The 19,456-nt window shown below is 52.0% G+C and overlaps 1 protein-coding gene and 1 long non-coding RNA gene across 6 annotated transcripts in view; one reads left to right on the top strand and one right to left on the bottom strand.

The window, feature by feature from the left end:
* The window catches only part of ZFHX3 (zinc finger homeobox 3), a 269,914-nt gene that overhangs the window by 245,579 nt on the left and 4,879 nt on the right, over positions 1-19,456 (top strand). For all 4 annotated transcript variants that reach the window (XM_058675107.1, XM_058675105.1, XM_058675106.1 and 1 more), the window contains 4 exons: positions 210-343; positions 474-674; positions 11,242-11,344; positions 12,554-18,016. In XM_058675107.1, coding sequence (XP_058531090.1) covers positions 210-343; positions 474-674; positions 11,242-11,344; positions 12,554-18,016 — 5,901 coding nt within the window. The remainder of the gene's footprint in view (positions 1-209; positions 344-473; positions 675-11,241; positions 11,345-12,553; positions 18,017-19,456) is intronic.
* LOC131482291 (uncharacterized) overlaps positions 11,237-19,456 on the bottom strand; it is a 109,917-nt gene continuing 101,697 nt past the window's right edge. The window contains exon 4 of one of the 2 annotated variants that reach the window (XR_009246866.1): positions 11,237-11,367. This is a non-coding gene — a long non-coding RNA (uncharacterized LOC131482291). Of the gene's footprint in view, positions 11,368-12,550; positions 12,672-19,456 lie in introns of those variants that run through there. The other variant, XR_009246867.1, reaches the window with a different exon arrangement.

The raw sequence follows: 19,456 nt of genomic DNA, 5'->3' as shown, positions 1-19,456 counted from the left end.
TAGTGACGGAAATCCAGCGGGTGGGGTGATGAAGGCCCTGGTCTTCCTTCCACAGCTTGGTCAGTGAGTCTGCATGTTCATCTCAGTTGTGCTCCAGTGTGCTCCAGAACTCCTGGTACATAAATGAATGTTGGTTTTCACCCAGCACAAGACCTCAGGGAGCTGGCCTGGTCTGGCTGTTGTATCGTATCTTCCACTTTTTCTTCCAGCATCGTCCAGCCCAGCAGAGAAGGAGCTGACAGATACTCCTGCCACCTCCAAACGCATCTCCTTCCCAGGTAGCTCGGAGTCTCCCCTCTCTTCAAAGCGACCGAAAACATCAGAGGAGATCAAACCGGAGCAGGTGAGGGCAGAGTGGGACCTGCTGGCAGGGGGACTGCTGGAGGTGAACTTCGGGGTGGCTGGGCTGGGAGCAGTCCCAGTTGCTGGTGGGATCAGAGACTGAGCCGGCACACTGGATGTGTTCCCTGCAGATGTACCAGTGCCCCTACTGCAAGTACAGCAACGCCGACGTGAACCGGCTGCGAGTGCACGCCATGACCCAGCACTCGGTGCAGCCCATGCTGCGCTGCCCCCTGTGCCAGGACACGCTCAACAACAAGATCCATCTGCAGCTGCACCTCACCCACCTCCACAGCGTGGCGCCCGACTGTGTGGAGAAGCTGATCATGACGGTAAGGCAGCCGGGAGTGGGGTCCTGTCGTTTTTCCTTCTGCAGGGGTCAGAGGTGACACAGTAACACGGCAGGGTCTGTGTTGTGGAATGAGAAAACTGACATGGAGCTGGAAATGTCAGAAAATGACTCTAGTTCTCTGACCTTTGTTGTACTGTTTCTGCCTGCGGCTTGGCATGATCCTAGCCCAGAATGATGAACGTGTTTGCTCAGTATCTCTTCTCCTGTGCTGTGTGGTGGGGGTTAGCCAGGCGTTTATGTGAAGAAATCACTATTCTAAGTCTCTGAACCATTATCGGACAGGTCATGGTCTGAGTCACCCTCCCATTGGGACAGGAATTCAGCATGGTGCCTAAGACATGATGGGCATGTCCGTATCTGACACTGGTGTACCCTGTTCAGTTCCTAGCCACGCCTTTTCCCACGCACATTCTCAGAGGTAGTGTTTTCAGAATTCTGTATCATAGTGTGCAGGTCACAGACCTATCACCTATAGTCATTTCCTCTTCCATCTGGTTATGCAAAACTAATCGAGTGATGTCTAGTCCTGAGGGCCGTGCAGTTGCTGAGATACCAGAGAACGTTAACAGCCAGTGGTGCACCGGGACGTTAGCTGGCAGAGTGTCTTTGAGAGAACACTGTGGAGAGACCCTCCGTCCGTGGAAACCTCTCTCTGGGTCGGTGGGTTTCTATGTAAGGGATTTCCCTAGGCCGTATCTCATTGTCCAGTTGATCACCTTAGAATCAGTGGGTACCATATGGAGTAAAAATGTGGGGAGTGGACAGCAGTTCTTATAATCACCTTTTAATTTTGTTCAAATGGTTATTTCTGTTTTGTGTAAATTTAATGTACAAACTATGAGCCTGCAGTAATCTGCATCACTGGTTTACATTAGGCACTAAGATTTTCAATTTCTTTTAAAAAGATTGATTTGTTTGACATTCAGAGTTAGAAGGAGAGAAAGAGGATCTTCATCTGCTGGTTCACTCCCCAGATGTGGCCGGGACTGGGCCTGAGTCAGGCTAGAGCCAGAAGCCAAGAGCTCCTCCCAGGTCTCCCAGGTGGGTGGCAGGGCACACTCGGAGCACCCTTTGCTGCTTTCCTCAGGCCATCAGCAAGGAGCTGGATTGTACTTGAACAGTCAGTACACAAACCCATGCCCGTTTGGGCTGCCAGCATCGCAAGCCCTGGCTTTATCGCTTATGCCACAACACAGGCCCCCAAATTTTGATGATTATTCCCCGTATATGTATTGGTTCTCATATTTAGTAACGGCAGTAGCAAAGGTGCATTTCAGGTGGCTAGGATAAAGGTCACTATGGATCTTTATCATTTAGCAACAGCGTCTTCAAAGGCATGATCATGACTGTTAGGTAACTTGTACATCTTTGTACTGATCCTCCACCTTTCCATGAAACCCCTACAGTAGCCACACTGAATTTAGCATCTGCTGTGAGCCTTGGCTCCATACAGCATTGTGTACACCTGAAGACATATCCCTGGAACCAGTCAATAAGCCCTGTTCTGGAACCCCTGACAACCTAATTATGCAAGAGAAACCACTTCCTAAAGGGATAATGCGTGGTATTTGCCATAGGAAGCCCTGTGTCTCAGCTTTGCACAGAGAGAATGGAAGGGTTTTCTGGCCATGGCTTAAAGCGCACACGCTCTGGGAAGTATGCTAGTTAGAGAGGTTGGTTTGCTAGAGAAAGTTACAGATTTGGGAACCAAGGAACAAGTTGTAGAAAATGCAGTCTTGTAATTGGTCTTTTGCTTCCTAATGTATGTGAGGGTGAGCTCTGTGTATGGGAGGCTGGACTCAGGATGTGCCTGGCAGTACTACACTGGTGGCTTCTGTCATGGACAGCTGGGCTGTTGTACAGGATGAACCCAGAATCCCAGCAGGCGACTGGTTTGGGTTTCTGTGCTGAGAAAACACGCCAATGTCACTGCCCTGAGTTTGGTGTTAAGATGGAATTTGCAACTGTGTTACAACTGTGATAATGAACCTGTGGTTAAAACAATGCCTCTGGAGGGTGTTAAACTGTTATTTTATTAGAAAATTGACCCTGGGAAAGTATTGTTTCAGCTTTGTGATAATATCTGTTTGTGGCCAACTAGTGCAGAGACCTCTGAAAACAACACGAGAAAGGTCCCTCAAAGCACGCAGCTCCACTCTCCATCCTGTATCTATCGTTAAGGCCTGGGCTGTGGAGTCGCTGGTCCCCTGTGGGAGACATGTTAGGCTTGCTTTGTCACTGTGTGGCAAGGATCAACGGCCGTGAGAGCAGGAATCTCCCTTTCCCAGCGGGCCGACTGAGTTAGTTGCCTTTTGCAGCAATATGGGGAAAACTAACAAATCTCCCCATAGTGGGTTGCTGGCAGACTTGGGGTATGTCTTGGGTATTTAAGCTGTTGTTTCTGGTAAATATTTGTTGCTGTCTAGATCTGAAATCTCAGGATCTAGCTTGAATTGGGTTTCAGTCTTAAAGCAAATCCCACCCCTGATAAATGGAACTAGATTACTTCTTCCACAATGTCTTTCCGTGCAGTTGTCAATGGAGAGCGTTTTGAGGAGGCTTCATTTAATAATACCTTATCAGACAGCTTTCAGGAACCTGCAGTGTCTAATATGTCTGTTGCTATGGCAACAGCTGCTTGCCTATGCTCTGCATCTCATATCTGTGTCTTCCATGGGCCCCCTTCTTTTTAATGATGAGGGGGCTTGAAAAATATTCTCCACTGGGAACAATTGCAGTGCTGCCCTTAGAAACCACACCCACGGCACTTCATTCTGCTTGGCCTACTGCTAACAGAGCTCCAACTGGTCTTTTGCACACGTCACATGAAAGAAGGAAATCTATAAAGCTTAAGGAAGATAAGTGCCCTGCCCCCCACGCCCCCCCGGGCAGCCTCCCCCCACGCCCCCCCGGGCAGCCTCCCCCCACGCCCCCCCCGTGGGCAGCCTCCCCCCACTCCCCCGTGGGCAGCCTCCCCCCCACACCCCCACCCCCCGTGGGCAGCCTCCCCCCCACCCCCCCCACCCCCCGTGGGCAGCCTGCCCCCAGTGCTGATTGCACATTAGTGACTCTCACTTCAGAGCAGCTTCAGGTTCTGAACTGCTGCTCCGTGCCCCTGTTCTCCAAGTCTGTTGGGGGAAGGTGGAGTGAGGGCTTGGGGGTGGGGGTGGGTTCTGGTCCCTGAATGAGGAAAGCCCACCTACCATGCATTTCAATACTCTTATTCTAATGGATGACCACCTTTCTAAGTGGCAGGCCTCAGCACTGGGCTCCCGGAGCACTGACCCGGTGTGCGTGGCTGTGGGGAGAGGCTCCCGTCTTTGCAGAGGTCTGAGCAGCTGGACCACCTTTTCCTGCAGCCCTTTGGCTTTCCTCCCTTGGGCGAATCTCGATCATTCTGTCTTCCGGGCCTGCGTGGATTGCCAAGCCCTGCAGCTCAGTCTCTCTTTGGGCAACTACTGTTTGTCCCCTGGGATTTTCGGGGTCAGGCCCTGTGTTTTCCCCCGGTGCTTCCGGGTTCTGCTGGACAGGCTGTGTGCAGCCCCTCCCTTTGCTGGCACTCTCAGGTGGCCACTGGCCCCGGGGCTGTCACACCCACCTGGGAACTGGGACTCTCACTTTGTCTCCATCTCAGAGGAAGGTAATGAAAATAATCGGGCGTCATTAATTCCAAGCCCTGTGAGATGATAGCCATTTGGAGCCTGTTTGCCAATTAGATGGTCTAAATTAGAAGTGACCTTGGTATACTGCCACCGCTTGCCTCTCGGGGTCTAATGACGCTTTTCTCTCCAATTCATCTCCTCAGCTCCTCTCTGCTTCTGTTTCGGTGTGTGATTGTTCATGTGCTTCTTGTCAGCTCCCCGCCACCTCCAAAACACTCCTTTTGCAATTGGTTCCAGTCTGTTTTTAAACTCTAGATCAGCACAGCATTTATTTCTGTCCCACGGAAATATTAATGCGTCACTGCAGGGTTTTTTTTCCTCATGACCTTTCTGTATTCAAAAAACCACATATAACACTGGATAAACAACCATACAGAAACCATTTTAAAAAGGAAGGCAAGAGGCTAGGGAGGGGTTGTTAGTGAGTATGCAGTCGGTGCTGCTCTGGACAGTGGGGGCTGCAGTCGAGAATATATGGCATCTCCCAAAATACTTGGAAGAGAGAATGTTCAGTGTTTTACCACAAACCATAAATGTTGGTGGTGACAGATACAACTCTTACTTCATCATTATGCAAGTATATATGTATCAAAACTTTACGTTGTGTGCCATAAATCTGTAGATTGTCAGCTGAGAAGTTAGAAAAGTGAATTTAAAGAAATGGAGTCAAGGAAAGAGGGCCTCCCGACCCCATGGTCTAACACTCAGCCGGGCACAGGGGATGAGCCTTTGGTTGCAACACTGGTTAGGGTCCTCCCAGCCCCTGTCGGCGTACCCGTACCTGGGTGTGCTGCCTGCTTCTCACTCCAGATGGCAGCTTCCTGCTAGGGTGAATCTGGGGACACGGTAGTGCTAGAAACTTTTGCCACCTATCCAAGAAGCCAGACACCAGGGAGCCACACAGGAGATTTTTTTCCAGTGTAAAAGGGGGCAGAGAGACAGGAAGAGGCAGTGGCAGCTGCTGCCACAGTGGCAGGAGGGGGGCTCCAGGGGAGCCCAGTGGCGAGAGGGGGTACAGGTGCTCCCGAGGCGGGCGAGAAGGGAAGGGAAAATGAAAGGGGAAGCGGGCGGGTACTGGGAGTAGGGCTGCAGCCCCTGGCAGACAGGGCTGTTGGGTACAAAACTGGGCACACAGCTAAACAGCACAAGCTTTACAGAAATGAAACCAAAACGGAAACTTAGAGAAATGGAAGCCTAAGGGAAGCCCTGTTAAAAGCGGGGCGGGTCTAACTTGGCGAGGGTCGCTCCTCACAAACACTGCTGCCTCAGGTCGGGAGGCGGGAAGCCTCTGAGCTCTGGCTTGTGAGCTTTTGTCTGGCCAGGCTCCAGCCACTGTGGGCATTTGCAGAGTGGATTAATGTACTGGAGCTTGTTCACTGTGTCTCTTTAAAAAGTAATTAAAAAGGCAGTATGGGGAGACAGTGGGGATGGATTGGGGGCTCTAAAGGTGCACTGCTGATCTGCTGAGAGGTGCCTGGGTTTTCAGCCACAACTGCACAGAAAGCATTGGCGGCCCCAGGAAGGAAGCACCAGGACTGTCCTGGAGTGGTCACTGGGGATGCCCCACCAGCTGGTACTGCTCGGCTGTGAACACAGTTACGCTTTAGCATCATGTCAGTTTCTTGGACAGAAGCAATGATCATATTCACAGAGAGCAAGCCTGGCTTGGGCTCTGTGAGGAAGGTCTGAAGACTTGCCCTCTTTCTTGGATGTCGGAGGTTCTTCATCCTCTTGCTTTTCCCTGGACAGTAAAGGAGTTGAGGCTTCCTTGGCAGCCTTGCTCTTGGCAAGTGTACACTCTGGCATGGAACTGGGACTTTCAGAAAGAAACCCCATTCCGGTGCACTGTGTTGAGGCTGTGAGAGTCTCAAAGAAACCAGTTCAGCTCTTTTTCTGAAGACAGTTGTGTCTGCTTTTCCAGGGCACAGATCTAGCCTAAGCAGGTCTGAGGGTAGGCTTGGGAGCTAGAGATCAATTAGTGTGAACTGCTTTAGCAGCTAAGCACAGGGTAGCTATGGCTGTAGCGTCGTAGCTGGACGTTCCACCTCTGCGACCACGGGTCTGGCTAGCAAAGGATGTTGTCCTTAGAACTCCAGCTTTGACTTACAGCTCTGCCCGATGTCACAGGGAGCACCAGCCCACAGGAGAAGGCGCTAATGCTCTGCCTTTGAGGCCACATGGCCACGTCTGCTGTGGAGTCTTGGAAGGCACTAAGTTATCCAAAATAAGGAAAGCAAAGTAGGAAGAGGTGAAAAGTAACGTATTTATGAACTTGTTTCACTTCTCACTGGTGTCCATGGACATCCCTCTAAAACCCTGTGACAGTCATCCCATTTCTAAGAGGCTGGTGTGGACTGTGAGCTTCTTGAGCCGCTGGGATCCTTGTTTGCTCTCTCTATGCCACAATCACACAGCACAGAGCCCTTGGACAGTGTTGAATGAAGGTGGTCAGCTAAATGGGAGGGCATGTCACTTAATGCCCTTCCTTCTCAGTAACTGGGTTGGTCTGGGATTTCTTAAGCCTGAACATTTTTAGCATCATTGTTGTATTGAGGATACTTGACTAAGGTTGGGGGAAATGTGCATCACAAAAGAAACTATGCACCAAAATGAATGTATCTTTTCATCCATTTCCCATTACCTTCTGAAGCAGCCACCTTTGTGTGAGCACTGCTCGAAGTGGAACATGGCCAGAGCTTAAGTCCAGCTCCACACTCAGCTTGTTCTCCATGGAGCCTGTCGGCTTCCAGGTGTTTCAGCACCCCAGCTCTACTGGTGGTGGCTTCCTCTGTCACCCATACACTCTGTTTTCTCTGGGAGGAATGGAGTTGGCTTGGAAGCACTGGGGAACAGACAGGTGGCCTAGGAGATAACCGGGGCCTGGCCTTTAAGTGACCCAGGCCAGTCTTGAGACCGAAATGGCAAGGAAGTGTTTCGATTTTCCTAAGCAGAAAAACTTGTATTTTCTCATAAGCCTCCATGTTAATATTATGAGTTCCTTAGTGAGTGGAGTATAGGAGGCATATTTTTTTTTGAAAAATTGATTTATTTTTATTGGAAAGTCAGATTTACAGATAAAAGGAGAGACAGAGCTTCTATCTGCTGGTTCACTCCTCAAGTGGCCACAACAGCCAGAGTTGACTTGATCTGAAGCCAGGAGCTTCTTCTGGGTCTCCCACGCGGGTGCAGGGTCCCAAGGCTTTGGGCCGTCCTCAACTGCTTTCCCAGGCCACAGGCAGGGAGCTGGATGGGAAGTGGGGCAGCTAGGGCATGACCTGGAGCTCATATGGGATCCTGGTGCACGCAAGGCAAGGACTTTACGCCTCCCAGGCTTGGCACGGTAGCTCAGTGGCTAATTTCATGTACTCAGCGTTGAGGGCTGTACACGCCATTAGCAGAGTCAGTCTACATGGATGGTACAGCATTTCCTAAAAACTCGGTTATGGAAAAGGCCTTGAGGGGACCCGGTTTTAGTCCATGCATTTGGGCACCATTTACCTACTAAACATTGCACAGGACCTTAGTGCTGCATGCTGGTAGTGAACGGCAGAAGATGAGGTCCCTGTCCCCAAGAAGCTCATAATCCGAAATCACCTTTTTGAGATCATAAACCCCTTAGAAAATGTGATAACATTTGCAGATTCTTACCAAAAGTCATCTGGTCAAAGCTCAGGCTCTGAGGCCATGGCCTGGCACCAGAGGAGCAGGAGGAAGAAAGAAAGGACATGTGTGTTCTGTCACCTAAGTAAGGGAGCGCGTGATGGCCTCAGCCTGGGACTGGGACACACCCGGGACGTCCCCATTATGCTAGAGCAGGGTCTGTCCTCTCAAAAACCTGTGCTTCTAGCTGTGCTGTGGGGAGGGCACCATGTACAACCATGCAGCTGTCCAGCCAAGACTGGCTGGGACCAGACGAACCCCCTGTGCAGGATGCCAGGTGAGATGGGACACAAAGACATGTTGAAGGGACACGCCTTTCAGGTCCTCACCTTTTCCTCCACGAGGAGCAGCAGCACTCCACTGTGAGCTCAGCTGGCGCCCTGGGGAGAAAGCAAGCAAATGTTGAGAGAAAAGCTTTGGAGGCTGGACAGGAGGCAAGGCACAGCCTGGGAACAGGCGTGTCCCTGAGCTGAGCTGACTGTGACCCTCAGGTATCCTAAATACAATGAGTTAGCTTCCGATGCCAACCCCTGCACGCACACAGCACCCCAACTTCATCAGGCTTCCTATCGCCTTTAGGGATCTTCTCCTTTCCCTCCTGGGAAATTCCTGTTTAAATTTCATACATACCAAATCTTTTTCCCCCAAGAAGAGGTTGGGTATACACCGCAGATGAGAAGAGGCAGGTAGATGAAAGTAGTTACTTCAACACATATGGGGCAGTACTTTCCAGGGTCGGAGGCCCAGATTAAGATGCAGAGGAGCATGTGCGGTTGATGGTTATATTTCGGGGAGAGTTAATTGATGGAAGGTGAAGGCAGACAAAGAACCGCTGCTTACTGCCTTCTTGAATCCCAATCAGGAATTATGATTAAAGTCGCAGCGAGACAACAGAGGGCTGATGAATTGGTGTCTTTTTTTTTTTTCTTTTTTGCCGTCATTCACACTTGATTGACTTCAACCTTTCAAGTGCAAAAGTCTCTCTTTTCCATTATTATTCATAGCCATCTGAGTTTTTCTAATTAAAGTGTATGAAAACAATTACTGATCCATCGTACTGAGTCTGTTAGAGGGGATGTCTGCCTTACTGGAATGCCTAGAAAAGCCCACAGTTTTCTATAATGATGTGCAGCTGAGGTGTTAGATAATTTTATTCTTTTTTACTCTGTAGGGCTTTTTTATTTCTCATGATTCGTTTTTCATAATTCCTAAAGATCCCAGGAAAGGGCTGATCCTGCAGCTACAACCGAGAAAGGAGGTGGGGGGGAGTCTCTTTTTCCTCTCCCTTTCTCCCCCTCGGACCCCCAACCTCGTGCTCCCCCTTGGCTGAGGACTATAAATTAACCAGTGACCTTTCACTTCTTGGATTCCCGCTGGACTCCCCAACCACACTGGTCAGAAATGCTTTCTATTAAAAAGAAAATAGACAGAATGAGTTTGGCAATCTCCATTCCTTTCCCAACGATTCATCAGCAGCTAGCCCTGACCAGCTGCCGCCGGGTGTCGTTGGAGGGTGCAGGCGTCTGAGAGCAGGAGCGCTGCGTCACACGCCTTCACCTGCCAAGCACCTGCTCTTTGTAAACACGGGTGCTCTGAGAACCCTTCTCGTAAGTGCCTGTGGCCTAATTTGTGCACCTATTGGTGTCTGGGTTGCTGAAATACTCTAATATCCTTCCGTGTGACAGAGGTGGTTTTAAGGGCTTCCTCTCAGCCTTGAGCCTGCCGCTGACGACACTGGCAAACACATCTGTGGAGGACAGGCTCTGCAAACCATTCAAAAAGTACTAGTTAGTTAAAAATAGTTGTTTTGAACAGATATTTCTGCATTCTAATCTTGGCTATTTCAAAGTCAGCTTTGCTGAGAAATATGTCAAGAGAACAAGAAGGGATGGTACTTGCTGTTCCTGTCTTGGGCTGTCATTATATGGGGGACAATTTCCAGCTCACTTGGAAATATCATCACAGGGCCTGGTGCAGTAGCCTAGCGGCTAAAGTCCTTACCTTGAATGTGCCAGGATCCCATATGGGTGCCAGTTCTAATCCCAGTGGCCCCACTTCCCATCCAGCTCCCTGCTTGTGGCCTGGGAAAGCAGTCACAGACAGCCCAAAGCCTTGGGACCCTGCACCCGCGTGGGAGACCCGGAAGAAGCTCCAGGATGCTGGCTTCAGATCGGCTCAGCAGTGGCTATTGTGGCCACTTGGAGAATGAATCATCGGACGGAAGTTCTTCCTCTCTCTATATCTGCCTTCCAATAAGAATAAATCTTTAAAGAAATATCATCACAACTCTTCCCATTTCCCCATAGCAGGTGTAGGGGCTCCTGCTCTAGGTTTGAACAGAGAGCCTTATATTTGCCCTGTTGGACACCAAGGATGGCTTTATCTCATGAACACAGGGCAAATGACAACTTGTTTGGCCAGGTGGCAAGGAGACCCAGAGAAAGTTCCGAGGATCTGGCTTAAAATCGTAGCTATCTGGATCCAGGCTGCATTCAGAAATGCTAAGAGAGAGAGCAATGGCCACGGTCACAGTGGGGCCGGGCAAGCCACGCTGAGTGGCTCCAATGCTGGCCAAATGTCTCTTCTGATGCCATCTGCCTTTGGAAGAAATCCGAGTGTGAGTGAGTCAGGACCAACGCTTGTGTGCAGTTGGTGCCAGTCTGCACAGGGTGACAGTGTGTTTCCTGGAAGATGTGTCCTCAGCCCCCCCTTTGTTCTCTGCCCCCCTCTCGCCCTCTGCTTCACTCTTCCGCCCCTCCTCTTCGTGTCTGAATACATTTTGAAAACAGTGCTACAATGCTCCCTGCTTCAAGATTACAGTGTACTTTACTAGGTATGATTTAATTAGGGCCCTTATTATGTTTTCAGCAGCTTAAGGTGGGCCTTCAACTTATCTACCTAATTGGTTGCACAAGAAGTTTCACAGCCCATGACAAAACATTGTCAGTGATCAAAGTCAAAATTCTGCATAAAGGAAAAATATTAATAATAAGATTATTCTTCAAGTGTGCACTGCTAATTATGTCCAGAATGTAACCGTAGAAACACTTTTGACTGATGTGAGCTTTGTCTAATAAACATGAGTCCTCAGTGAGCTGTGAGAGTGACACCTCCAGCTTTACACTGGTGGAGGCTAATTCTGCTTATTAGAGAATTTTTAAACCTTCCCTAGTTGGCGTCCCTCCCCGTGTGGCACTCACTGTTTGTCGTCTCCTCGCTGCCCAGGTGACCACTCCCGAGATGGTGATGCCCAGCAGCATGTTCCTGCCTGCAGCCGGCCCAGACCGGGATGGGAGCTCCAATCTGGAAGAGGCAGGAAAGCATCCTGGTTAGTAGCCTTGATCTTGACCCCTGGGAATTGAATCAGGATAAAATTGTGAGCAGAAATGTTCCTGGGGTGAGGCTGGCTGTGGTACCTGACGGTGCTCCCAGGCCCGGTGTGACTCCTCAGGATGTGCGGGGCACTGACACCCTCTGCTTCATCCTCTGCACCTCTGCCGCTGTTCAGCGGGCCTGCAGACCCACGGTCCTGAGCTGTTGAATGCGACACCCTAAGGGTTTCCTGATCAGGGACTTGGGGAGCATGCAGGCTGATGTTGGGGGGCCACTAGATTGTATATCCAGGAGCTGCCTCATGCCCAGAGGCCTCTGGGGCTGCCTGAAGGAGGTGGCACGGAGGTGCAGAGACACACCAGTGTAGGAGATGCACACACTAGAGATCACTGCGGCCACACTGCAGTGCCATCAGGTCTCCTGTTGTGACCTGGTCAGAGCACCTAAGATTTAAAAGTTAGGAAGAATTCAGTCACTCGGCTGCACAGCCACTCCTTCTGTGGTTTCTCCAGATGGGGCTGTGGAGGTACAGCCTGAATAGGAGGGCATATAAATAAGCGTGGTGATTTTATTGTAGAAAGAAATGTTTTAATGGGAAATCTTTCACATAAAAATCAACCTTGCAGTGTTTGGTATATTCCAGTGGACAGTTCTTGTGCCTTCCCTGCAACTTGAAGACAGCATTAATTCACATATTCCATAATTCACTATGCTAAATTGTAATTATGTAAAAGCTTAACATAAAAGGTTACATCGTACAAAGTCAGAGGCCTTCAACCAGTTCTTGAGAAACTGAGGGTTCTGAGTTAAGCAATTCAATAGATCTTTGATGTACCAGCCCTATTACAAGATAAAAATCGGTATTTTATTGATCTTTAAACCCTGTTGATAATATGTGTAAGGACACTTCAACAAGTCTGTAGAACGTAAGTTAAGGGAGATGTTTACTTCAGTGCAAAGCAATCTTTGAAACCCATGTGTACTGGGGACTTAGACTAAAGAATGCATCTTATGAAAAACTACGCAGGATTTCAAACTATTTGTGTACAAAAGTAAACTCATCTTTTAAGTTACATTTTCCATAGACTTCAGGGACAAAGTGGAAGGCGGGAGGTCTGTTGTTGAGGTTAGGGTTCTGTGTGGCCTGGGGGGTGTCCTTGGAGCAAAGCTGCCTTTACCTTTAGCCTTGCTGTTGTTCTTCCAGAAACCTCAGAGGATCTGGGGAAGAGCATCTTGCCATCTGTGAGCACAGAGCACAGTGGAGACTTGAAGCCTGCTCCTGCGGAGCCCAGCTCTGGGAGAGAAGACTCAGGCTTCCTGTGCTGGAAGAAGGGGTGCAACCAGGTTTTCAAGACCTCTGCCGCCCTTCAGGCACATTTCACCGAGGTGCACGCCAAGAGGCCCCAGCTGCCCGTGTCCGATCGCCACGTGTACAAATATCGCTGCAACCAGTGCAGCCTGGCGTTCAAGACCATCGAGAAGCTGCAGCTCCACTCGCAGTACCACGTGATCAGAGCCGCCACCATGTGCTGTCTTTGTCAGCGCAGTTTTAGAACTTTCCAGGCTTTGAAAAAGCACCTTGAGACAAGCCACCTGGAGTTGAGCGAGGCTGACATACAGCAACTTTACGGTGGCCTTCTGGCCAACGGGGACCTCCTGGCAATGGGAGACCCCACCCTGGCAGAGGACCACACCATCATCGTTGAGGAAGACAGAGAGGAAGAGAGTGACCTGGATGGCAAACAGAGCCCGACGGGCAGTGACTCTGGGTCGGTCCAAGAAGACTCGGGCTCAGAGCCAAAGAGAGCACTACCTTTCAGAAAAGGCCCCAATTTTACGATGGAAAAATTTCTAGATCCTTCTCGCCCTTACAAATGTACTGTGTGCAAGGAATCTTTCACTCAAAAGAATATTCTGCTAGTGCACTACAACTCTGTCTCCCACCTACATAAGTTAAAGAGAGCCCTTCAAGAATCGGCAACTGGGCAGCCGGAGCCCACAAGCAGCCCGGACAACAAACCTTTTAAGTGTAATACTTGTAACGTGGCCTACAGCCAGAGTTCCACTCTGGAGATCCACATGAGGTCTGTACTGCATCAAACCAAGGCCCGGGCGGCCAAGCTGGAGGCCGCCAGCGGCAGCGGCAACAGCAGCGCTGTCTCCCTCAGCTCCTCCGCACCCAGCCCCGTGAGCACCAGCGGCAGTAACACCTTTACCACCACCAATTCAGGCAGCGCTGGCATCGCTCAGAGCTCCAACCTACTGAGCCAAGTGCCCCCGGAAAGCGTGGGGATGCCGGCCCTGGGGAATCCCCTCGGGGCCACCCTTGCTTCAACATCAGAGCCCAAGGAGGCCAACCGGAAGAAGCTGGCAGATATGATTGCCTCCAGGCAGCAGCAGCAGCAGCAGCAGCAGCAGCAGCAGCAGCAGCAGCAGCAGCAACAACAGCAAGCACAGACCCTGGCTCAGGCCCAGGCCCAGGCCCAAGCCCAAGTTCAAGCTCACTTGCAACAGGAGCTGCAGCAGCAGGCCGCCCTTATCCAGTCTCAGCTGTTTAATCCCACTCTCCTCCCTCACTTCCCCATGACCACCGAGACCCTGCTGCAGCTGCAGCAGCAGCACCTGCTCTTCCCGTTCTACATTCCCAGTGCCGAGTTCCAGCTCAACCCCGAGGCGAGCCTGCCGGTGACCAGTGGGGCGCTGACGCTGACGGGCAGTGGCCCAGGCCTGCTGGAGGATCTGAAGGCCCAGGTTCAGGTCCCGCAGCAGAGCCACCAGCCCATCCTGCAGCAACAGCAGCAGCAGCAAAGCCAGCTCTCTCTGTCCCAGAGTCACTCTGCCCTCCTGCAGCCAAGCCAACATCCTGAAAAGAAAAACAAACTGGCCATCAAGGAAAAGGAGAAAGAGTGCCAGAGAGAGAGGGATGGCGCTGAGGGAGGGGAGGGCAACGCGGGAGCAAAGGACTCGCTGCCAGATGCTTTGAAGGTCAAAGAGAAGAAAGAGCCCGTGCCAGGGGCCAGTTCCGAGCCTTCCATGCTGCCTCCACGCATCGCCTCGGATGCCAGAGGGAATGCCACCAAGGCCTTGCTGGAGAACTTTGGCTTTGAACTGGTAATTCAGTACAATGAGAACAAGCAGAAGGTGCAGAAGAAGAATGGGAAGACAGAGCAGGGAGAGAACCTGGAAAAGCTGGAGTGCGACTCCTGTGGCAAGCTGTTTTCTAACATCTTGATCTTGAAGAGTCATCAAGAGCATGTTCATCAAAACTACTTTCCCTTCAAACAGCTCGAGAGGTTTGCCAAGCAGTACAGAGAGCACTATGATAAACTGTACCCCTTGAGGCCCCAGACCCCGGAGCCACCCCCTCCTCCCCCGCCGCCCCCGCCGCCCCCGCTCCCTGCAGCGCCCCCTCAACCCCCCACCACGCCAGCCATTCCCGTCTCGGCCCCGCCCATCACCTCCCCCACCATGGCCACGGCCCAGCCGTCGGTGCCGCTCACCCAGCTCTCCATGCCCATGGAGCTGCCCATGTTCTCGCCACTCATGATGCAGACCCTGCCACTGCAGACCCTGCCGGCCCAGCTGCCCCCTCAGCTGGGGCCTGTGGAGCCTCTGCCTGCGGACCTGGCCCAGCTGTACCAGCATCAGCTCAACCCCACCCTGCTCCAACAGCAGAACAAGCGGCCCCGCACCCGGATCACCGACGACCAGCTCCGCGTGCTGCGGCAGTATTTTGACATTAACAACTCACCCAGCGAGGAGCAGATCAAAGAGATGGCAGATAAGTCTGGCCTGCCCCAGAAAGTGATCAAGCACTGGTTCAGGAACACGCTCTTCAAGGAGCGGCAGCGCAACAAGGACTCCCCGTACAACTTCAGCAACCCTCCCATCACCAGCCTCGAGGAGCTCAAGATCGACTCGCGGCCCCCCTCGCCGGAGCCGCAGAAGCAGGAGTACTGGGGAAGCAAGAGGTCGTCGAGGACCAGGTTTACCGACTACCAGCTCCGAGTGCTCCAGGACTTCTTTGATGCCAACGCCTACCCCAAGGACGATGAGTTTGAGCAGCTCTCCAATCTGCTGAACCTTCCAACTCGAGTCATAGTGGTGTGGTTTCAGAATGCCCGCCAGAAGGCCCGGAAAAATTATGAGAACCAGGGAGAGGGCAAAGATGGCGAGCGGCGGGAGCTTACAAACGACAGGTACATTCGCACGAGCAACTTGAACTACCAGTGCAAAAAATGTAGCCTGGTGTTTCAGCGCATCTTTGATCTCATCAAGCACCAGAAGAAGCTGTGCTACAAGGACGAGGATGAGGAGGGGCAGGATGACAGTCAAAATGAAGATTCCATGGACGCCATGGAAATCCTGACGCCCACCAGCTCGTCCTGCAGCACCCCGATGCCCTCACAGGCCTACAGCGCCCCAGCACCATCTGCCAACCCAGCTCCTCCTGCTTTCCTGCCACTCACAGCCGAGGCCGACGAACTGGCCACCTTCAACTCCAAAGCAGAGGCGAGTGATGAGAAACCAAAGCTGGCTGAACCTCCCAGCGCACAGCCAAACCAAACCCAAGAAAAGCAAGGACAGCCAAAGGCAGAGCTGCAGCAGCAGGAGCAGCCGGAGCCGAAGACCACCGCGCCCCCGCCGAAGCTCCCGCAGCTGCCCTCCACGCCTGCCTTGCCGCAGCCTCCTCCGCAAGCGCCCCCTCCTCAGTGCCCCTTGCCCCAGTCAAGCCCCAGTCCTTCTCAGCTCTCCCACCTGCCCCTCAAGCCCCTCCATACATCAACTCCTCAACAGCTGGCAAACCTACCTCCTCAGCTCATCCCCTACCAGTGTGACCAGTGTAAGCTGGCGTTTCCATCATTTGAGCACTGGCAGGAGCATCAGCAGCTGCACTTCCTGAGCGCGCAGAACCAGTTCATCCACCCCCAGTTTCTGGACAGGTCGCTGGACATGCCTTTCATGCTCTTTGATCCCAGTAACCCACTCCTGGCCAGCCAGCTGCTCTCTGGGGCCATCCCTCAGATTCCAGTGAGCTCAGCCACTTCTCCTTCCACTCCAACCTCCACGATGAACACGCTCAAGAGGAAGTTGGAGGAGAAGGCCAGTGCAAGCCCTGGGGAAAACGACAGTGGGACGGGGGGCGAGGAGCCGCAGAGGGACAAGCGCCTGAGGACGACCATCACACCTGAGCAGCTGGAGATTCTCTACCAGAAGTACCTGCTGGACTCCAATCCAACCCGAAAGATGTTGGACCACATCGCACACGAAGTGGGCTTGAAGAAACGCGTGGTGCAGGTCTGGTTTCAGAACACCCGGGCTCGGGAGAGGAAGGGACAGTTCCGGGCCGTGGGCCCGGCGCAGGCCCACAGGAGGTGCCCTTTTTGCAGAGCACTCTTCAAGGCCAAGACAGCCCTTGAGGCTCACATCCGGTCCCGTCACTGGCACGAAGCCAAGAGAGCCGGCTACAACCTAACTCTGTCTGCAATGCTCTTGGACTGTGATGGCGGACTCCAGATGAAAGGGGATATTTTTGATGGAACTAGCTTTCCCCACCTACCCCCGAGCAGCAGTGACAGTCAGGGTGTACCCCTCTCACCTGTGAGTAAAACCATGGAGCTGTCGCCCAGAACCCTCCTTAGCCCTTCCTCCATCAAGGTGGAGGGGATTGAAGACTTTGAAAGCCCTTCCATGTCCTCAGTTAATCTAAACTTTGACCAAACCAAACTGGACAATGACGACTGCTCCTCTGTCAACACGGCCATCACGGACACCACGACTGGGGATGAGGGCAATGCCGACAACGACAGTGCGACAGGGATAGCAACCGAAACCAAATCTTCTGCCGCGCCCAATGAAGGGCTGACCAAAGCAGCCATGATGGCGATGTCCGAGTACGAAGATCGGCTCTCATCTGGCCTGGTCAGCCCAGCCCCGAGCTTCTACAGCAAGGAGTATGACAATGAAGGTACTGTGGACTACAGTGAGACTTCCAGCCTTGCCGACCCCTGCTCCCCAAGTCCTGGAGCCAGTGGGTCTGCAGGCAAGTCCGGTGACGGCGGGGATCGGCCCGGGCAGAAACGTTTTCGCACTCAGATGACCAACCTGCAGCTGAAGGTCCTCAAGTCGTGCTTTAATGACTACAGGACGCCCACTATGCTGGAGTGTGAGGTCCTGGGCAATGACATCGGACTGCCAAAGAGGGTTGTTCAGGTCTGGTTCCAGAATGCCCGGGCAAAAGAAAAGAAGTCCAAGTTAAGCATGGCCAAGCATTTTGGTATAAACCAAACAAGTTACGAGGGACCCAAGACAGAGTGCACTTTGTGTGGCATCAAGTACAGCGCTCGACTGTCTGTACGTGACCATATCTTTTCCCAACAGCATATCTCCAAAGTTAAAGACACCATTGGAAGTCAGTTGGACAAGGAGAAAGAGTACTTTGACCCAGCCACTGTACGTCAGTTGATGGCTCAACAGGAGTTGGACCGGATTAAGAAGGCCAACGAGGTCCTTGGACTGGCAGCTCAGCAGCAAGGGATGTTTGACAACGCTCCTCTGCAGGCTCTGAACCTTCCCACGGCATACCCCGCACTCCAGGGCATCCCTCCCGTGTTGCTCCCTGGCCTCAACAGCCCCTCCCTGCCAGGCTTTACTCCATCCAACACAGGTGGGTTCTGCTCTGAGCAGTTCAGCCTACATTTAGCATTATGACAGGTGCTTAGCACCCAAACTGTCCTGAGCTTTGGGGCAAGTGGCAAGTTCCCTTTTCAGTTCTCTGCAAGCAGTGAGGTGTCTCCCTTGATTCTCTGTGCTTATTTTAGGATGGGATCTTGAGGTTGGAACAGTCACCTCTGAAACCACTCACATCTTTGCTATTGAGTAGCAAAACCAGGATGTTGCTCGCAGCTGGGACTGAGTGTCCTGGTGTATTAATTGCTGGAGAAATTTTCAAGATTTCTGTCACAGCCTCTAGATTTCCTCGTGGGAAAGCCAGTCCCATTTAGATATCTGTTGCAAATAGTAGGTACTGCAGTGAGCAGATAGTTAAGCAACCCTTTGTGTTCAAGTCCTGGCTGTCCCTGTTCTGATCCAGCCTCTTGCTGACACACCTACGAGAGCAGTGGGAGAGGAACCAATTGCTTGGGGACCAGGCCTTCAGGCTCCTGCCTTTGGCCAGGCTGGCATGGCCATCTGGGTACTCTCACAGTTGATGGGCACTCTCTCCTTCTGTCTCTTTGCCCAAGAAATAAATCTTTGGGGTTGTGGCGGAAGAACCCAGCCTGTTCTAGATCATACCCTATGCAGACTGGACTAAGCAAGTGTTTGGCCCTCCCCTGAGTTCCCCGCCTTCTTCATGGGATGGCTGCAGTGGGTTATTCCTGGTACTCTCTTCCAGGCAGAACAACGGTGGCTTCATCTGTCTTGGAAAGAGACTGCCCTTCTTCTACCTGGCTGCACTTGTCAGCAGTCTTGGATCAGACACTGGGCCGCCTAGTCACGCCGTGTCCATGGGCATCCTTAAACAAGACTCCCGAGGCTCCTTTAGGGCCTCAGCCCTCTGCCCTGTCCCATCTCCCTGTCCTCTGACTCACACTTGATCTGTGTACATTCTCACCGTTCTGAGTGCCTGCCCGTGTCTCCCGGTCCTCACCCATCTTCTCTGGATTCAGCTCACTTTGCTAGGTTGCACTTTGACTCCCAGGATCCTGTGAGGCTTAGGTGTAAGTCAGCCATTGCCCCTCACCGCAGCCTGTGTCCACCAGGGCAGAAACCTGGGTGTCGCCTTTCCTTCAAACATACCCACGTGACCAGCAACGGACAGCTCTCGTTTCTCGTGGACCTAATTTGCAGCTTTATAATTTTGGCAGTGTTTAAAATACAACACATTCCTTGTTGCATTCCTTGTCCCACTTAGTGGCCACATGGAACATGGAAAGAAAGCATTCTAACGGACAGGTTGCTTCATGTGTGTTTGTGTTTTGGCACAGAGTAGTGCAACACCCAGCTAGACCTCTGCCAAGTGGCCAGGGCAGTGCATTCTCCACAGAGCCCAGCACCTTGGCAGAGGGGCGTGGGAATGCTCAACAGAAATCCCAACATTGTCGGC

Source organism: Ochotona princeps, chromosome 16 (assembly GCF_030435755.1).
Source record: "Ochotona princeps isolate mOchPri1 chromosome 16, mOchPri1.hap1, whole genome shotgun sequence".
Lineage (NCBI taxonomy): Eukaryota > Metazoa > Chordata > Mammalia > Lagomorpha > Ochotonidae > Ochotona > Ochotona princeps.
The sequence above is the reverse complement of the archived record's forward strand: the minus strand, read 5'-3'. Positions and strand labels throughout refer to the sequence as shown.